The following is an 18,501-nucleotide window of genomic DNA, read 5'->3' on the forward strand; positions in this document are numbered from 1 at the left end:
GGGCCTCAGGATCCTCATTCATAAACCTGGGCTTTGGACTATGATCTCCAAGATCACTGTCAGCTCTCCTTAGTCAGTTACGCATTCTAAATGTAATTTAATGGCCAACAAACATCTGTTCCTGAGAAACACTTCCCTAGAAAGAATGGCTCTTTGATGAGTTGGTAAATGGATCATCCTGGCTGGACTTGCTTTTTCTTTGAAGTTTACCTTATCTGTTAGAAGGGCTGAAGTTGCTGATTTTGCCTGTTATGATTGAGTGTTTCACCTATTGAGACTTTGTCCATCTTCTCTGTTATCTGTGTGCACCATGGCCTCTACGTTTCTTGTCCTTGCCACTGTTCTACCAGCTCCAAAGTCACCAACCAAACTTAGCTTGGCTAGAGCGAGGCTGGGCATGGACCGGTGGTTAAAGAATGCTGTTCTCTGGCCAATTGACATTTCTGTATGTGAGGTTTATTCTCTTCTTTAGCCTTAATTTTATTGTTAAAAGATAGTGGGAAGGGCTAATTTTGAAATGATTCTGGAATTAACATAGAAGATCTTTACAAACAGTTAATATGCATTTATTGAGTGGGTACCATGTGCCAATATGATGCAAGGTGTAAAGGGCACTTAAGTTGGGGAATGGGCACTTTCACACATGGCTGGTGAGAGTGTAAAAGGTACAACCTCTGTGTAGAGGTATTTGGCAGTATCCACCATAGTTTAAAATGCATATACTCTTTGACATAATGATTCTACTTCTACATATTTATCCTACATGTATCCTCATACATTATTAAATGATATATGTATGGGATACTCATTATATTATTATTTGTAATAGCAAAAGATTAGGAATAACTTAAAAACCCAACAAGGGGCTATTACATAATTATGTTAAATGATATTATTATAGTACATATGAATAATGAATATCTTTTTACAGAAGACATAGCCAGGAGTTTACAGCTTAGTAAGACCATTGTAAGAAAGCCCAGATAAGACATGTAAAGTATAAAATACTGGCTTTGTGGAAGGATTAATATATGCTAAGCTCTCCTTATTCAGTTACGTTGACCTGATTTACCCGTAAGTCTTCAGGGCAGTCAGGTCTGAGTGTCAAGATGGCTGCCTTCCAAGTCTTAGTGTCCTGCTTTGGGGAGAGGGTACTGGGGCTAAACCAGTTTTCAGCCCTTGTCCTGTTGTGTGAATACCAAGATCAGCACCACAGCACAAGAAGAGCCTGCCAGGCTCAGAAACAGTTCTGGATTAAATCCTGGCTCTGCTAGTTGCTGGACATGTGATTCCAGGCAAGGTTGCTCAATGCCCAAAGCCTAAATGTGCTCATCCATAAATAAAAATAAAGCACCTTCCCTCATGCTACTTCAGTGAGGCTTAAATGAGATAGGGACGGCCCAAGAACATGCTTGTAAACCATGCAACACCAGCTGTAATAGAGGCTGTTAGGTACCCAGAGGCTGGCAAGCTGGAGCAAGAGATGCTAATTCAAAAACATATCTTTTTCCCTCTGCCAAGTAACTTGGCATGAGTTGTAAAAGCAGGAAAGTAGACCAAAGGTAATTTTGAAATCCTTGATCTCAGACCTCTTGGCACAAGTAATTGCACCCTCTAGACCTGTTTCCCTGTTTGAAAAATGAAAGGGCTGCCTGTGTGGGTCCGCTGGTCCCTTCTACTTGTAGCATTCGGTGACAGTATGGCATTAGCAGTAATTCCCATCTTGGCTGAGATGAGTCATACTGACTGAAAATTCCAAATGCCAGGAGGAAGTGTCTTTGCATGTAAGAATTTTCCTTGCACTGGAAATCTGGCCTCTGTGAGGAAAATACTGCCTCCAAGAATGCATACAGTGGGGACGTATTCATTGTTTTGTGTTCTCTCAACCTCTGTAACCTCCTTTGCTATTAGATGTTGGCTTGCACTAGACCTTTGGAAAACCAGGCTTAACCCTTGGTTTACAGGGTAGGATGCTCATACGGTTGTGACTGCTGTACTTGTCAGTTGTCACACCCATGTGCGGTCTTTCTGTGCAGTTTAGTGATGCCTTATCTCTTACAGTTTCTCATCATATTTCAAAACTAAGATCAGAGACCATTTTTCATCTGTGTCCCCGGCACCTCGAACAGTTCCTGGCACCTGAGAAGTGATTTCTACATATGTATTAGATGGGTAGATGGATTAATGATCCATTTATGGTTATATGTATACTAATCTTGTTGATCTTGATCACCACCTTTATTGTAACTACCACCATTCTGGTAAAATGAAATTTTAGCCATTAGTAGCTTATTATTTCAAGAAATAATTTATAGTTTTAAAAGTTCACACTAAGAAAATTAAACCCCTTGGAACATATTTTAACAGGACCTGCAGTTTTTTGTTTTTTTTTAAAGGAAGCTAAGTATTTTAAGTAGGCTCTCTCTATATTACAATATATAATATACATACTTAAAAATCATCATCGATAGCAGTGTTTAGCACCACCATGGGCACACAAGTCTTTGGCTAACAGCAACAAACTTCATATAGTGCTTACTTGTCCCCCAAGCCTGGATGACTGTCCTATTTCTTTTTTTTTTTTAAGGTAATTGTAGCCCTAGCTAGTTTGGCTCAGTGGATAGAGCGTCAGCCTGCAGACTGAAGGGTCCCTGGTTCAGTTCTGGTCAAGGGAATATGCCCAGGCTGTGGGCTTGAGCCCCAGTAGGGGGCATGCAGGAGGCAGCCAATCAATGATTCTCTTTCATTATTCATGTTTCTCTCTCTCCTCCCTTCCTCTCTGAAATCAATAACAAATATATCTTGGGGAAAAAAAGCTACAATAAAGAATTTAAATTTTTAGAAAAAGAGCTAATTGTAGGCAGTTAAATCTGAAAAAGGAGCTTTAAGATTGAAATAAATAATTGCTTTTTACATGTTCATCACCCAAATTAGATAAAGGATCACTCGGAGTTAGAAGTGTTTGAGCATGCTGGAGTACTGCCCTCCCTCATGGGAGGTGGGGGGTGCCCTGTAGAGGAGGGCACACAAGGTCGCCATGTAGGGCTGTTTGGCCCCAAAGTGGATATGTGAGTCACCTCATTAGTCCACACCCACTTAATGTCAGTGTACATAAGTTAAAGTAGGTTAGGGAGTTAGACCCAATGCTCCTGAAGATTCTGGTGCTAATAATGGTGGGTGCCTGTGCGTGTGTGTTTCCCTGGAGAATCATTCTAAGAGTAATGGGAGACCTACTCTCAAAGGCTCCTTATGTGAAGGACAGCATCCAGAACTGAATACATATATGGCTTATTCGGAAGTGGGGAAGAGATTAGAAAAATTTATCCTAAAATTTGCTTATCAAACCAAGTCATTCTCTTGGCAAAGTACAGTAAAATCTTTTGTGGACTTCAACAGATATGAGACAAAATTTCCGGTCTGTATGTCATATGTGAAAATTAACACCGTTAATTTTTTTAAAAAATATATTGTTATTGATTTTAGAGAGGAAGGGAAAGGGAGAGAGAGATAGAAACATCAATGAGAGAGAATCATTGATCAGCTGCCTCCTGCATGCCCCACACTGAGGATCGAGCTGCAACCCAGGCATGCTGTGCCATGACCGGGAATCAAACCAACCATGACCTCCTGATTCATAGTTTAACACTCAACCACTGAGATACGCCAACTGGGCAACACCCTGTTAATTTTAAAATGCTTTTAAACAAGATTTGCTTATAATAAATTAACAGGTTTTTTGTTATTCACTGTTATTTTTAACAAATTTTAGCAAATAGGCCATATGTTGGAAAAAAACACTATAGTAATTTTACCGGCATAAATAAATATTACATATCTACAACTGTGGTCTACATATTTAAATCCAAGAGTCCCCACTCCTAAACAATGTTCTGCGAATGATTAACACGTGATTACACTGAATTGAGGGCAGTAATTGGTTCCATTGTCACGTGGTATGATTTTCTGCAGCAGTTTTAACGACTGCCAGCCGAGTGCCAGCCAATATTCCAACTTGCACTAAGCCGAGCCCCAGCCAGGTGCATATGTTTACTCCTGGTGACTGGTGAATGCATGCATTTACTAGACCTATTCAGTATAAATTTAACATTACTATAATACGTATAGAAAACTTTTCTGTGAAATTAAACTTTTCATACATAATTGACTTTAATTATACAAATATGTCTACATAAGTAAAAACAGGTGCACAAATTTGTCAATTTTTTTTAACATACACATTCAAAGAACCTACTTTATTATATAACAGACTTTCGGCTTTAATGGACTTCCCCTCCCCTGAATTATTCAGTCCATTATATCAAGGTTTTACTGTAGTGATAACCCATACATAAATCCCTTGAGAGCTAGCAGCAGTATCCTGCTGAGATAGATACTAACCAACAAGAAATGGCTCTATTGCAGTGATTTTCAACCAGTGTGCCCCAATAGTTTTTAAAACATTCAATACTTGACTATTTAATCATGGGCACTGACCTCTTTTCCCTTAAATTGTCAAATGAAAAATAGATAACAGCCAACATAACAATAGCTGTCCGGTATGAATGAATCTAAATTATACCTATTATTTTTCTAAGATTGCCAAAAAGTATATTTTTGGACGTGCCACAGAATTTTAGTAATTAATTTATGTGTGCCATGAGATGAAAGAGGTTGAAAATCACTGCTCTATTAGAATCCAGGTATGAAACTTCTCATACCTGGATTCTAATAGAAACGTCAGATCCATGCACTTTTGGTCGCAAGTGGGATCACCTACTATTTTGGAAAGTAACTTTCTGATTTATTTTGGGCTCACTACCTGTGTGTGTCTTGGGAAAATAAATAATCCAAGTTCCTATTCTGAGTCACTTTCCAGTCTTGCTTTATCTTTGCATCAGGCTTTGCAGTTTGCAGACAAATGTAATGGGCGAGTTCCAGTAAACTGGCGGTATCATATTTCTTGGATTGAATCATTGCTAAGAAACTTGTTTTTGAACAGGAAGCAGCCCATGAAAGTGTACAGAGTAACATGTCAGACGGAGGAAAGTTCTTGTTGAAAAACAAAAGGACAGCAGGATGGTTTACAACCAGGGAATAGCAAATTTGTGATCCAGGGTTTTCATTTGTTGAATAATTCGTTTCTTGGTGTATGTTTGAGAATTTTTATGCTGTTAAAAATCTCTGGTTGTTGAAGGTTAGGGAAGTAATCCTTAGACTTATCTAGAAGGAAAACTTGGATTAGTGGTAACTTTTACTACATTAGGAGTCTGTTGACATACATAACTAGTTGCTAGGTCAGTTATTTTTTAAAACGGAGCTGTAATTACACAGAAACAAACCTGGTGACATTTACATTTGACCTAGATGGCCAGAAGGTCTTTCCATCGACAACATTTGTACTCTATATTTTTTGGGGGGGAAGGGTGAGGGAGGGGGGAATCGGGGAGATTTCTTAGTTTATTTTTAAAATGTTCTTTTTTTATTATTGATTTTTAGAGAAGAAGGGAGAGGGAGAAATAGAAACATCAATGAGAAACATCAAGCAGCTGCTTCCTGCACACCTACTGGGGACCGAACCTGCAGCAGGCATGTGCCCTGACCAGGAATGAACTGGTGACCTCTTCATGCATGGGTCAATGTTTAACCACTGAACCACATTGGCCGGGCAATCTTAGTTTTTTTTTAATTTATTGGGGTGATGCTGGTTAACAAAATTATGCAGGTTTCAGCTCCATAATTCCACAACACATCATCTGTACATTGTATTGTGTGTTCACCACCCCAAGTAAAGTCTCCTTCTACCACCATTTATTCCCCCTATACCCTCTTCCACCTCCCCCCGTGATTTTTTTTTGTTTTTAATCACCTAGTGCACAATTATTGAAGCAATATGTGCAAAAGTTAAGCAAATCAATCCAGTAGAACCAAAAGTACTTGAATGTTGAATAACTATAAAGAGTAAGCTGTCATCTGCCCTCTCTAGAATTCTCATGGAGAAAGTGATTGGCATTGTATTGTGTACTTTGTAATGAAACAGTGGGAGAGAAGCAAAGAGAAGTAAACAGGTAGATAAATATTTATAAAGCATAATGGTCACCAGCGAGAGAGATGTATTTTAAAATACACTTGCTTGGTGTCATTTTACTTTATTTAGTAAGGATTATAACTGTAAAGAATAGCCTTTTGAATCAAGGAGAACTTTCTTGTTTTACAAATTCTGCAAAATTCAGGCATGCCCTCAGTTGTTTTTGTAGGCTATAGCTTTTCATTTGGTTTATAGCCTAATGTGATAGGATATGATTCATGTTCCATCCGGTTTTGCTCAAAAATACTTGAGTAGCTTCTATGGAAAAAATATTAGATCAGATTTAACTTTTAAGTAAATAATCTAACAACCTGGGCATAATACAAAGACTGAAATGTGTGGAAAAAAACATTACCAGGTGTAACTTAGACTCTGAATGGTAGTGATTAATATTTGGATGACCAGATCTCAAAGGAACAAACTAAGATTTAGCCTGACTGGCATGACTCAGTGGTTGAGCATCGACCTATAAACCAGGAGGTCACTGTTCAATTCCTGGTTGGGGCACATGCCTAGTTTGCGGGCTCTATCCCCAGTGTGGGGCGTGCAGAAGGCAACTGATCAATGATTCTCTCCCATCGATGTTTCTATCTCTCTCTCCCTTTCCCTTCCTCTCTGAAATCAATAAAAAAATGTTTTTAAAAAAGATTTATTTTCTTAATGAAAATACATGATTTTAAGAAGAGATAACATGAGATATTGTCCTAACCCTTATACTATAAGGGTTTGGCTCAGTGGATAGAGTGTCGGCCTGCGGACTGAAGGGTCCCAGGTTTGATTCCGGTCAAGGGCATGTACCTTGGTTGTGGGCACATCCCCAGTAGGGAGTGTGCAGGAGGCAGCTGATTGATGTTTCTCTCTCATTGATGTTTCTAACTCTCTATCCCTCTCCCTTCCTCTCTGTAAAAAAATCAATAAAATATACATTTTTTAAAAACCCTTATACTATAAAATTGGAAGTGAGGATCAGTTTTTATTGTCTGTTTATGAAGTTAGTAATCTGCAATTTATTTTTTCTAGCAGTTTATTAGTGAAATTTACTTTTAGAAGGAAACCTCCCACCACCTTCCTGTCATTCATAGGACAAAACAGAATATGGGAGACAGAAAGAAAGAAAGGATATTGGAGGGTGCAGGTCCCATTTACACATTTGAATGTATGATAGTAACCATTTTATTTTTCATTTCAAATACTTTCCAAAGCCTCTGTTTAGTGAATTGCTTTAATTTAGGAGAAGGTTGTGATATCTTTTCTGGTATTTTCACTTTTGCTTTATTTTTTCTGATTTTGGGAGGATTTTCTGAGCATGCTTAGTGCTGGTTTGTTCAAGGCACTAAAATTGGCTTGCAAAAAAAACTAATATGGCATTCTGTGTTCAAAGCCTTTCTTATTTGTTTATCCTGGAACAAAGATGTTTGTTTTAAAGTGGTTTGAGTTAATTGTCCAACTTAAGATTTCCCATAAAACATGTAACAGATTATCCAGATGGCAAATGATGATATATGTGTTAAATATGAGTATTTCTGTTGAACAGATGGTGATTTCATGTGAATTGTTGAACATTTCTGTTTCTTTTTTTTCTTTATTAAGGTATTACATATGTGTCTTTATCCCCCCTTTACCCTCCCCACCCCCGCTCATGCCCTCACCCTGTGTTTCCTATTAAACCGTCTTTTGTCTAAGACCAGTTGGTACATAATTTGGAACACAGTCAGGTATCACTAAAGGACAACAGCAAAAATTCAAACACTAAGTGGCTGCAGCATTGGCTCCATGTGGCATGTGAAAAGTTCACAGCCAGCGCCTGCCTTGCCCTTGGAAAGATCTTAAGGAAATACCTGTTGGGATGCTGTACGAACCATCCCCCTCCTTTCCCTTCTGTCCCCAAACCCTTCTTATCTGCCATTTTGCATGGTGCTTGGAGGGGAAAGGACAGCTGTACTTCCTCAGTGCCTGGGATTTACGTGCAGAGCGGTTTCAGTTCTTCCTTAGGCACTTCCCTTCCCCCGACCAGTGTCATGTTGTTTGTTGCGGGCTCCACCCAGACTGTTTCCTTTTCGATGGTGCTCAGCTTTGCCAGGATGGGTCATCTGTGGGAGAAGTCATGTGTCTAGTCACAGGGCTCCTTATAGGAAATGCTCACTGCCTGTTAAGTAAGCATAGGACACACACAGTCCTGAGCCTGTGGGACTCTCTGGCTCTGAGCCTTGGGTGGACAAACTGTTCTCATTTTCAACATAAAGCTTTGAGTATTTCATACAGTATCAGATCTCTGCAGGTGTTTTTCTTCTGAAATTTGGGCAAAAATCTGAGTAACACAGTATTACATATTAAGGCTATGACAAGAAACCCATTGTTGCTGCAATCTAGATTTGAGCAGAACTGTTAGTTTTCAAAAGCAGGAGTTTTCTTCTAGAGACCTTTCATAGCAAAACTAACATTACCTAAAAATAAACACAAACACAGAGGAAGCCTCTGAGAACACTTTGAAACCTGTTCGGGGCCCATTGTTATCACAATGAAGGTTGCCCAGGTGTCACTTGAAACATCTTTTGGTGGCATTCTTGGCGGGCACAGTATGCTAGGGCTATAGGAGTCCTCTGTCCCCCATGGTCCTCATTGTTTGAGATCAGATGTGAGAACAGGTGCTCAGGAGCTGATCCAAATGATACTCATTTCATGGTTTATTTTTCCTGTCCCTTAATAAGGATTCATCAAGATGTCCTTTCCTGATCACATTATGGGAAATTTCAGATTTCAGACCTTCCCTGAGGAACCAGATAGCTTCATTACTTTGTTATAATGAAGTTGTGGAACTCACTATAGTTAGGTCCACAACTTGATTATCCTATAGCCTGGAGTTTGGTTTCACTTATAGCTAGTAGCAGGACTCACCACTGTCAGCATGCATAACAGTATTTGCATGTGCTTTACATTTATAGAGTTCTTTCACATGTTTCATTTGATCCAATATCTGTATGATCAGGGGTGGGATGGAATAATTATATTAAATTTATAGCTAAACCATCTGAACCCACTCAAGACATCTCATCTGGTGGGAAGGGGAAAAAAAGTAAGAATAGAGTTATTCAAACTCTTGGTGTGATTGTCGCTAATAATTTGTGAGTGAATTACATTTGAAATTTTCCTCCAGCCATTCTAGGGATACTTTGGAATAGTCAGATTTGTGAGTTGTTTCCAACATAAATTGCTTAAGTGCTCTTTGAGTTCTTTTATGAAAAGTCAAAACTGGATACAGCCCTAGCTGGTTTGGCTCAGTGGATAGAGCGTCAGCCTATGGACAGAAGGGTCCCGGTTTGATTCCAGTCAAGGGCACATGCCCGGATTGTGGGCTTGATCCTCAGTGTGGGGCATGCAGGAGGCAGCCGATCAATGATTCTCTGTCATCATTGATGTTTTTCTCTCTCTCCCCCTCTCCCTTCTCTCTGAAATCAATAAAAATATATATTTTAAAAAACAACTGGATACTGGTTCTTATCCTGGGCTCTTTTTATTTTTTTAATCCTCACCCGAGGATATGTTTTTATTCATTTTCTGTAGAGAGAATGGATGTCAGGGAGAAACATTTATGTGAGAGAAACACTGATTGGTTGCCTCCCATATCCGCCCCAACAGGGGCTCGAACCCCCAACCTGGGTATATGCCCTTACTGGGAATCAAACCTGCAACCCTTCAGTGCAAAGGGCGATCCACACAGCCAGGGCCTGGGATCTCTTAACAAGGAGAAGCCCCAGGCCTAGGCAGTCTGGGGAAAGTGAGGGGGGATGTATGTGTCAGAGTGGACTGTAGTATTTGGTTTCTCTTTTATTGATCTTCTGAATGGCTCACTGCACATTCTGCATCAGTTTTTGAGATTGGTAGGAAAGGTACTGCCTATTTTGTACGGACTAGGATTCAGTTGAGATTGTGAGATCATGCATTTTAGTGCTAGCATTTAGTAGATGTAAAAGTCTAGATAAAATGTTCTGATGTATCTAGATTCACTAAGAAGATATGACCCAACCTAACCGAAATTTTACCTTGGCCTTTGTCTTTCACATGACCTTTGGGTAAACATGCCCATTAAAATGGAAACAAATTATTTTAAAATGGAAATTATTCCAGTGATTTATGTTAATGGGGAGCTCACTGAGAAGACAGCTATGAAAGCTTCTACATTGCTTATTTTGTTGCTTGTGGCCAGGAAAATGATCCAGGTGACATGTCTCAATCCAGCCTTTTGTAAACTGGCCACTTCACACTACCAAAATGTCAAAGCAAAGTATCTGAAACAATGGATTGATTTTATACCCTGTCCAATTTAGGAACCACTGGCCAGTGATCAGATTTTATATTTTTAGTGCAGGCTAATAGTTTAAAAAGCATGAGTCAGTCCCTGATTGCAGCTGCCCTGTGCATGTCCCTCCCAGCCACTTTCTTTCTAGTAGTCTCCCTTCTCTCTCAACTTCATTATTCTTATCTGTAAAGTAGGGATATGTTATCTTTATGTGGTTGTTCTGAGGACTAGTTTGTATATGCAGAATACTTAGAACAATGCCTGGCATATAGAAAGTCCTTAATAGATTTCAGTTTAAACAGGTTTATCCTAGCCAGTTCTAAAGACTACAGGTGTTGCTTTAACTATACCTACCATGTGTTTTTCAGGAGTGGGAAACCCTTTTTCTGCCAGGGGCCATTTGGTCCGGTGCATGAAATTCGTGCACTTGGAGGGGGGTGTCCCTCAGCCCAGCCTGCACCTTCTCCAATCTGGGATCCCTCTCACAATCCAGGACTGCTGGCTCCCAACCACTTGCCTGCCTGCCAAGCCTGATCACCCCCTAACTAATCCCCTGCCAGCCTGATCGACACCTAACTGCTCCCCTGCTGGCACGATTCCCCCAACTGTCCTCCCCTGTCGGCCCAGTTGCCCCCAACTGCCCTCCCCTCCAGGCTTGGTCCCCCCCCCCCAACTGCCCTCCCCTGCAGGCCATCTGTGGCAGCCATCTTTTAACCACATGGGGCAGCCATCTTGTGTGAGGGCGTGATGGTCAATTTGCATATTGCCTCTTTATTATATAGGATTCTTGGCCATACAAAATTGTCAACTTAAAAAGCCTGCTCTATTTGGCCAAACAGTTAATTAAATCACTCCTAATGCCTTGTCAGGGCCAGACCAAATGATTTATCAGACGTTATACAGCCCAAGGGCCGGATGTTCCCCACTCCTGCTATAGATTATACTGTTTAAGGCTAGAATGGCCCTGCCAGTGTGGCTCAGTGGTTAAGTGTAGACCTATAAACCAGGTAGGCATGGTTCGATTCCCAGTCAAGGCCTGGTTATATAAATCAAAATAACCATCCCCTCGTTGCAGGATTCTCCCATTATCTTAAACTTAATGCCATCTATCCTTCCCTGGAGCCATGTTTTTCAGTTGTGTTTTTTTTTAAAGAGGGTTATTTACTTCTTAGGAATAAACCTAGTGGGCAGTATCCCTTTCCCAACTTTTTTGGTAGTCAACAGGCAACCCTTGTTTCACCCATGTCACAGGATTGCCTTTAGCTAAGACTTTACCAATTTGTTCATGTCTCAGAGGTAAAACTGAAGTCAAGGTGAAACTGTTTTAATAAGTGAGCCACAGCAGCAGAGTAGCAAAAAGTGATGGGGGCAAAGATAAACCAATGTAGGTAAAATAAGAATGGTAATACTAGTATTTCAAAAATGCTAGACTGACAACTTGTTTGGATTTTTTTCCTCCTCTTAACTGGACATCTGCTGAGCAAGTTTAGAAAAAAATTCTGTATATTCAATCCATATAAGCACTCTAATGGCCTGGCGTGCTTGATCTAATTTCTGCATTCTACGTTCTGGGATTTCTTTTAATTTGGAGCTTTAACTTGGAACATTTGTTAACTTTGCTCTTTCATGATCTCATCATCACCCAGTCATTAATAATCCAAGTAAGAAATGATTAGAATGGATGGCTGTGTTTGTAGATTATTTATTGTTCTTTAAGTATGGAATTAACTGTGCCCTTCCAAAACACTGGATCTGTTCCCATTCAGATTTTGTTTGTAATTGCCCCACTACCCATCATCAACAATGGTATAAGGTGAATTTTGTGGTATCTGCTATTTTAAAACCATCTTAACCATGGTCTCTGTCCTTCCTTTTTTGTCTTGAACATAGGACATGGATTTGATTGACATACTTTGGAGGCAAGATATAGATCTTGGGGTGAGTCGAGAAGTATTTGACTTCAGTCAACGACGGAAGGAGCATGAGCTGGAAAAACAGAAAAAACTTGAAAAGGAAAGACAAGAACAACTCGAAAAGGAGCAAGAGAAAGCCTTTTTCGCTCAGTTACAACTAGACGAAGAGACAGGTGAATTCCTCCCAATTCAGCCAGCTCAACATATCCCATCAGAAACCAGTGGATCTGCCGACTACTCCCAGGTACCGAGTACTCAGTTCTTGGAAAGATAGCAGGGTTAAGGGAAAACATTGACTCAGGAGTTAACACATCTGTATTTGAATTCTAGCTTTGCCTTTCACTATGTCTTCATGACTTTGTCAAGTCATTCCCAAACTTGGCCTTCTGATGAGTTCAATACTTGATTTACCTCACAGAATTTTAAGGATTAGGAGGACATAAATCACATGAAAGAGCTGTGTAAGCTATAGCAGCATCATGGAGGACCAGGCTGCAGCGGTGGTGGTGGCAGCAGTGGAACCAGTAGTAGGGATACAGGCACTGACTGTCCTAAAGTACCTGACATACTGATTGATTTAATCAATACAACGATTATCTGTATTAGGTACCGTTATCCTCATTTTCTCTAAAAATGAGCAATTAAAGCTCAAAGAGGTTAAAAACCTTCCCGGGCATGAAAGAAATTGGGGGAGCCCATTTGAACCCAGTCAGTCTGGTTCAATTCTCTGCTCTTAATTATGACACTAAACTGATTTCTGAACTAAGAAACCTTATTTGAACAGATGTAAACATTTTCAGAACATCAATCATGAACCTTTAACCCAGGAATGGAACATTAAACAAATTGTTTTCCCTTTTTGTCTTTCCCTTTTATCCAGGTTGCCCACATTCCCAAACCAGATGCTTTGTACTTCGATAACTGCATGCAGCTTTTGGCAGAGACATTCCCGTTTGTAGAGGACAATGAGGTATGTAATATTTGATTCACAGCAAAATTCACAGCTGTATCTGATATATCCTATATGGGTCCCTTTAATGTCTCTCCATTTTTTAAAAAATGAAAACCTTTTTAGGATGAAATTTGTCAATGAAACCTTAGTCTATATGTAACTTTACAGATCCCCACACAATACAAAACCCAAAACGTTTACTGCTGCACAGCCAGAAGCATGGATTAGCATAACCATGGAACTAAGTAACACATTTGTTATAAGTACTAAAAAATAAATTTTGGTGAGTAGGCAAGCAGAGTTATACACTAAAACTTGTTTAACAATTTTTATAAACCTATTGTGTTTGAAGCACAAAGATACAGCTTCGTCTCCCCAAAAGCAGCCAGAGGTAACCTCTGAAAATGGTCCACTATTCACTTGACCTAGAAAACCCCACAAAATCATGCATATCAAGAGGTTCGAATCTGTGTGTTCACTTTAAGAACACTCGGGGAAACTGCCCAGGCCATCAAGGATATGCATATGTGAAAAGCCACCAAGTATCTAAGGATGTCACTTTACAGAAGCAGTGTGTGCCATTCTGTCGTTACAATAATGGAGTTGGTAGGTGTGCCCAGACCCAATAGTGGGGCTGGACACAGGGTTAGTGGCCCAGAAGGAGTGCTGAATTGTTGCTGCCCATGCTTAAAAATGCAGAGCCCTGGCCGGAGTGGTTCAGTTAGTTGGCATTGTCCAGTGCACCAAAAGGGTTACTGGCTCAATTCCTGGGCAGGGTACATTCCCTGACTGTGGGTTCTATCTCCATTGGTGGTCATGTGGGGGCAGCCAATTGATGTTCTGCTCTCACATTGTTTCTTTTTCTCTCCTCCCTTCCTCTCTAAAAATCAATAAAAAAAAATATTTTTAAATGCAGAGAATAATGCTGAACTTAAGGCTATAGATGTAGATTTTCTGGTAATTGAGCAAAACCAAGAGAATAAAGCACCCAAGTTATGTCGTAGAATTTACAGAGCTCATGGGCGGATTTACCCATATATGAGCTCTCCCTGCCACACTGAGATAACTCTATTGAAAGAAAAGCAGATTGTTACTAAACCAGCGAGGAGGTTGTACAGAAGAAAAAGATATTCCAGAAGAAACTGAAGAAACAAAAACTTATGGCTCGGGAGTAAATTCAACATAAAATAAATACTAATCTCTATAATAAAAGCCTAATATGCAAATCAACCAAATGGTGGAACAACTGGTCGCTATGATGAGCACTGACCACCAGGGGGCAGATGCTCAACACAGGAGCTGCCCGCAGGCCCAGGCCAGCCAAGGCAGGTGCCAGCAGTCACCCTGTTAGTCACCCCACAGATCAGCCCTGATCGCCAGCCACTCCTAGGGACCCTGCCGGTGCACGAATTTAGTGCACTGGGTCTCTAGCAAAAATTAAAGCAGGAAAAAAAAGATACAAATTAATTCCTAAAGAATACCCATTTTCAAGTTTGCCTTCAGATGCATAGGCTAACACAAACCAGTAAATAAGTACATTTGGACTCAGGTGGGTAAGAAAAAAAGGTGTTTCCTTGTATGGAAAATAGGGGTCATAAGTAGTTCTAAGTAGAATACAGAACTGCAGCCAGTTCCAACTTGAGGTGTTGTGATAGTGTCTTGGAGGGCACTCACCCACTGCTGACAGCAGATTCATGAGGATAAATGCCTTGTTGATTTTAGGTTTCTTCGCCTACGTTTCAATCACTTGTTCCTGATGTCCCCAGCCACATCGAGAGCCCAGTCTTTACTGCGCCTAGTCAGACTCAGTCATCTGAACCTGCTGTCCTTCAGCTAATCAGTGATTTAGGTAATATGCAGCAGGACATTGAGCAAGTTTGGGAGGAACTACTATCCATTCCAGAATTACAGGTAACTAAGATCTAAAATAATAAATACCAAAGATGCTATTTTATATTCAGTCCCTTTAAATTAGTCATTCTGGTTATTTATTATTTATATGCCACCTATTTATAGGGATGATTAGAGAGGGCTTTTAAATTAGTCATGACAGCTGCCCATGCTCACTCAAATGCAGTTTTGTTAGTTAAAGGGGCTGGATGTCTTTAGGATAGATAAGCTGTAAACCTGAAGTCTGACCTAGAAACTCTGAAAATAATACAGATGCTGAGGCATAAATATCTGTTGGAAATGGGTATTTATCTCTGAATTATAGAAAAAAACAGCTTGGAGAGAATGGGGGTGGGGAAGTTTTAACTCAGATATAGATTATCAGGTATTGAAAATGTTTAACCTTGATTTACAGAATGTAAACTTATTTTCCATGCAGTGTCTTAATATTCAAAATGACAAGCTGGTTGAGACTAACACGGTTCCAAGTCCAGAAACCAAACAGGCAGACATTGACAACAGTTATCATTTCTACTCATCGATCCCTACACTGGAAAAAGAAGTAGGTAACTGCAGTCCACCTTTTCTCAATGCTTTTGAGGATTCCTTCAGCAGCATCCTCACCACAGAAGACCCCAGCCAACTGACAGTGAACTCATTAAATTCAAATGCCACCATAAACACAGATTTTGGTGATGAATTTTATTCTGCTTTCGTAGAGGAGCCCAGTATCAACAACAGCGTGTCTTCCTCGGCTACTTTCAGCCAGTCACTCTCTGAACTTCTCTATGGGCCCATTGATGTTTCTGATCTATCACTTTGTAAAGCCTTCAATCCTGAAAGCACAGCAGAATTCAATGATTCTGACTCTGGCATTTCACCGAACACAAGCCCTAGCATGGCATCGCCAGAACACTCAGTGGAATCTTCTGGCTATGGAGACACACCACTTGGCTTTAGTGATTCTGAAATGGAAGAGACAGATAGTGCCCCTGGCAGTGTCAAACACGGTGGTCCTAAAACACAGCCAGTTCAGACTTCTGGGGAGACAGTTCACCCCCCGTCACCATCTCGGGGGCACAGTGCCCCAGTAAGTGATGCCCAGTGTGAAAACACACAAAAGAAAGAATTGCCTGTAAGTCCTGGTCATCGCAAAACCCCATTCACAAAAGATAAACATTCAAGCCGCTTGGAGGCTCATCTCACAAGAGATGAGCTAAGGGCGAAAGCTCTCCATATCCCATTCCCTGTAGAAAAAATAATTAACCTCCCTGTTGATGACTTCAATGAAATGATGTCCAAGGAACAATTCAATGAGGCTCAACTTGCATTAATTCGAGATATACGTAGGAGGGGTAAGAATAAAGTGGCTGCTCAGAATTGCAGAAAAAGAAAACTGGAAAATATAGTGGAACTGGAACAAGATTTGGATCATTTAAAAGATGAAAAAGAAAAATTGCTCAAAGAAAAAGGAGAAAATGACAGAAACCTCCATCTACTGAAAAAACAACTCAGCACCTTATATCTAGAAGTCTTCAGCATGCTCCGAGATGAAGACGGAAAACCTTACTCTCCTAGTGAATACTCCCTGCAGCAGACGAGAGATGGCAACGTATTCCTTGTTCCCAAGAGTAAGAGGCCAGATGTTAAAAAAACCTAGACATGGAAAGATCTGACCTTTCCTGAGCTAGTGTTTTGTTTTTGTTTTTTTTTGTACTATTATATATACTAAAAGCTCCTACTGTGATGTGAAATGCAGAAATATACTTTATAATTCTATGCAAAATTATAGTCAAAACTAGTATAGAAAATAATACAAAACTTTAAAAGCATTAAACTGTTCTCAGTATGCGGAAATTAGTTTCACTTTAACTGCAAACTTAATTTCTTAGAACACCATTTGGGCTAGTTTCTGTATACCTGTAAATACTACAAAAACTTATTTATACTGTTCTTATCTCATTTGTTACATTCATAGATTTATATGTTTTGACATCTGGCTAAAAGCAAATTGTTGTAAAACTAACCACTATATACTTTTTTAATAAATATCATATGAACAAAAAAATGGCATTTTTTATTGTTTAGCTCTGGCAAAAATAAAACTGTTTAGTTGAAAAGCTGGTACTAATAAAGGAATACGATTGTTAAATTATTTGTAATTCATTTGCATTTATTCACAGTATTTTCAATGACATTACGTGGTCACATTTAGGTGTTTTTCTTTTTCAGAATGCTTTCATTGAAAATATGCTTTTTAAAAAAAAAAAAAATCCTCATCTGAGCCGAAACCAGTTTGGCTCAGTGGATGGAGCGTCGGCTTGCGGACTGAAGGGTCCCGGGTTCGATTCCGGTCGAGAGCATGTGCCTGGGTTGCGGCACATCTCCCGTGGGAGATGTGCAGGAGGCAGCTGATCGATGTTTCTCTCATTGATGTTTCTGACTATCTCTCTCCCTTCCTCTCTGTGAAAAATCAATAGAAGATGTATTAAAAAAAAATCCTCATCTGAGGGTATTTTTCCATTAAATATATTTTTTTGGTTTATTTATATTGGTTTTGGGTTGGTTTGTTTTTTGTTTTTTGGGGTTTGGGGTTTTTTTTGGAGAGGGAAAGACAGAAACACATCATTTTTCTATATTTCTACAACCAGAAGGAGCCTGCAATGGAGGTACATGCCCTTGACCAGAATCAAACCTGGGACCCTACAGTCCACAGGCCCAAGCTCTATCCACTGAGCCAAACGGCGAAAATATGCATTTTATACTAAACTTCTGGTGCTAGAAATATAGAAAAATAACGTATCAAGAAGCTCTTTTATCATTTCAACATCAGGTATCTCAACCCAGTAAAGTGTTCTACCTGGACATGAAAACTGTTCAGAAACCCGTCTTCCTAGAACTACTGGGGAAAGACAGCAAATGTACTACGCTGTGCAAGAGGATTGGGAAGACCAGTAAAAAAGCATTGCAATTTGAAATAGGGTAAAACCTCATTGAGATTGCATAGGAAACACATTCTGTTGAGTAAAAAGAATACTTCAGACAGGACACAAAGTCCAAAGGCTCTGAACTCTGTTTAAAAAACACCCACAAGGACAATATGGCTGAAAATGGGGGTTGTGGGGAGAGAAAGAGGTGAGTGGGTAGAGGAGTGAACGTGGCAGAGCTCTCTTAAGCCTTCACAAGGACTTTGGCTTTTACCCAGCAAAGTGGGGAGGTGTCAAGTAAGAGTAACATCAGATTTTTAAGTCTCCCCTGCCTTTTATTGAGAATATTCTAGAGCAGCTATTGCCAACCTTTGGACCTCACGGCCAACTGGCTGGCGACCGCTGCTCCAAAAGTTTCCTTAAACCAGCAGTTGCCA

At 40.0% G+C, this 18,501-nt stretch overlaps 2 protein-coding genes across 11 annotated transcripts in view; one reads left to right on the forward strand and one right to left on the reverse strand.

Moving 5' to 3' along the window:
• NFE2L2 (nuclear factor, erythroid 2 like 2) overlaps nucleotides 1-17,292 on the forward strand; it is a 49,345-nt gene extending 32,053 nt beyond the window's left edge. For all 9 annotated transcript variants that reach the window (XM_015561969.1, XM_015561972.1, XM_015561973.1 and 6 more), the window contains exons 2-5: nucleotides 12,273-12,539; nucleotides 13,176-13,265; nucleotides 14,970-15,158; nucleotides 15,577-17,292. In XM_015561969.1, coding sequence (XP_015417455.1) covers nucleotides 12,276-12,539; nucleotides 13,176-13,265; nucleotides 14,970-15,158; nucleotides 15,577-16,797 — 1,764 coding nt within the window. In that variant the 5' untranslated portion in view covers nucleotides 12,273-12,275 and the 3' untranslated portion in view covers nucleotides 16,798-17,292. The remainder of the gene's footprint in view (nucleotides 1-12,272; nucleotides 12,540-13,175; nucleotides 13,266-14,969; nucleotides 15,159-15,576) is intronic.
• Nucleotides 1-18,501, reverse strand: part of HNRNPA3 (heterogeneous nuclear ribonucleoprotein A3) — a 38,708-nt gene that overhangs the window by 6,948 nt on the left and 13,259 nt on the right. The gene's annotated exons all lie outside the window — the stretch shown is intronic.

This window comes from Myotis davidii, unplaced genomic scaffold, assembly GCF_000327345.1.
Source record: "Myotis davidii unplaced genomic scaffold, ASM32734v1 scaffold370, whole genome shotgun sequence".
Classification (NCBI taxonomy): Eukaryota; Metazoa; Chordata; class Mammalia; order Chiroptera; family Vespertilionidae; genus Myotis; species Myotis davidii.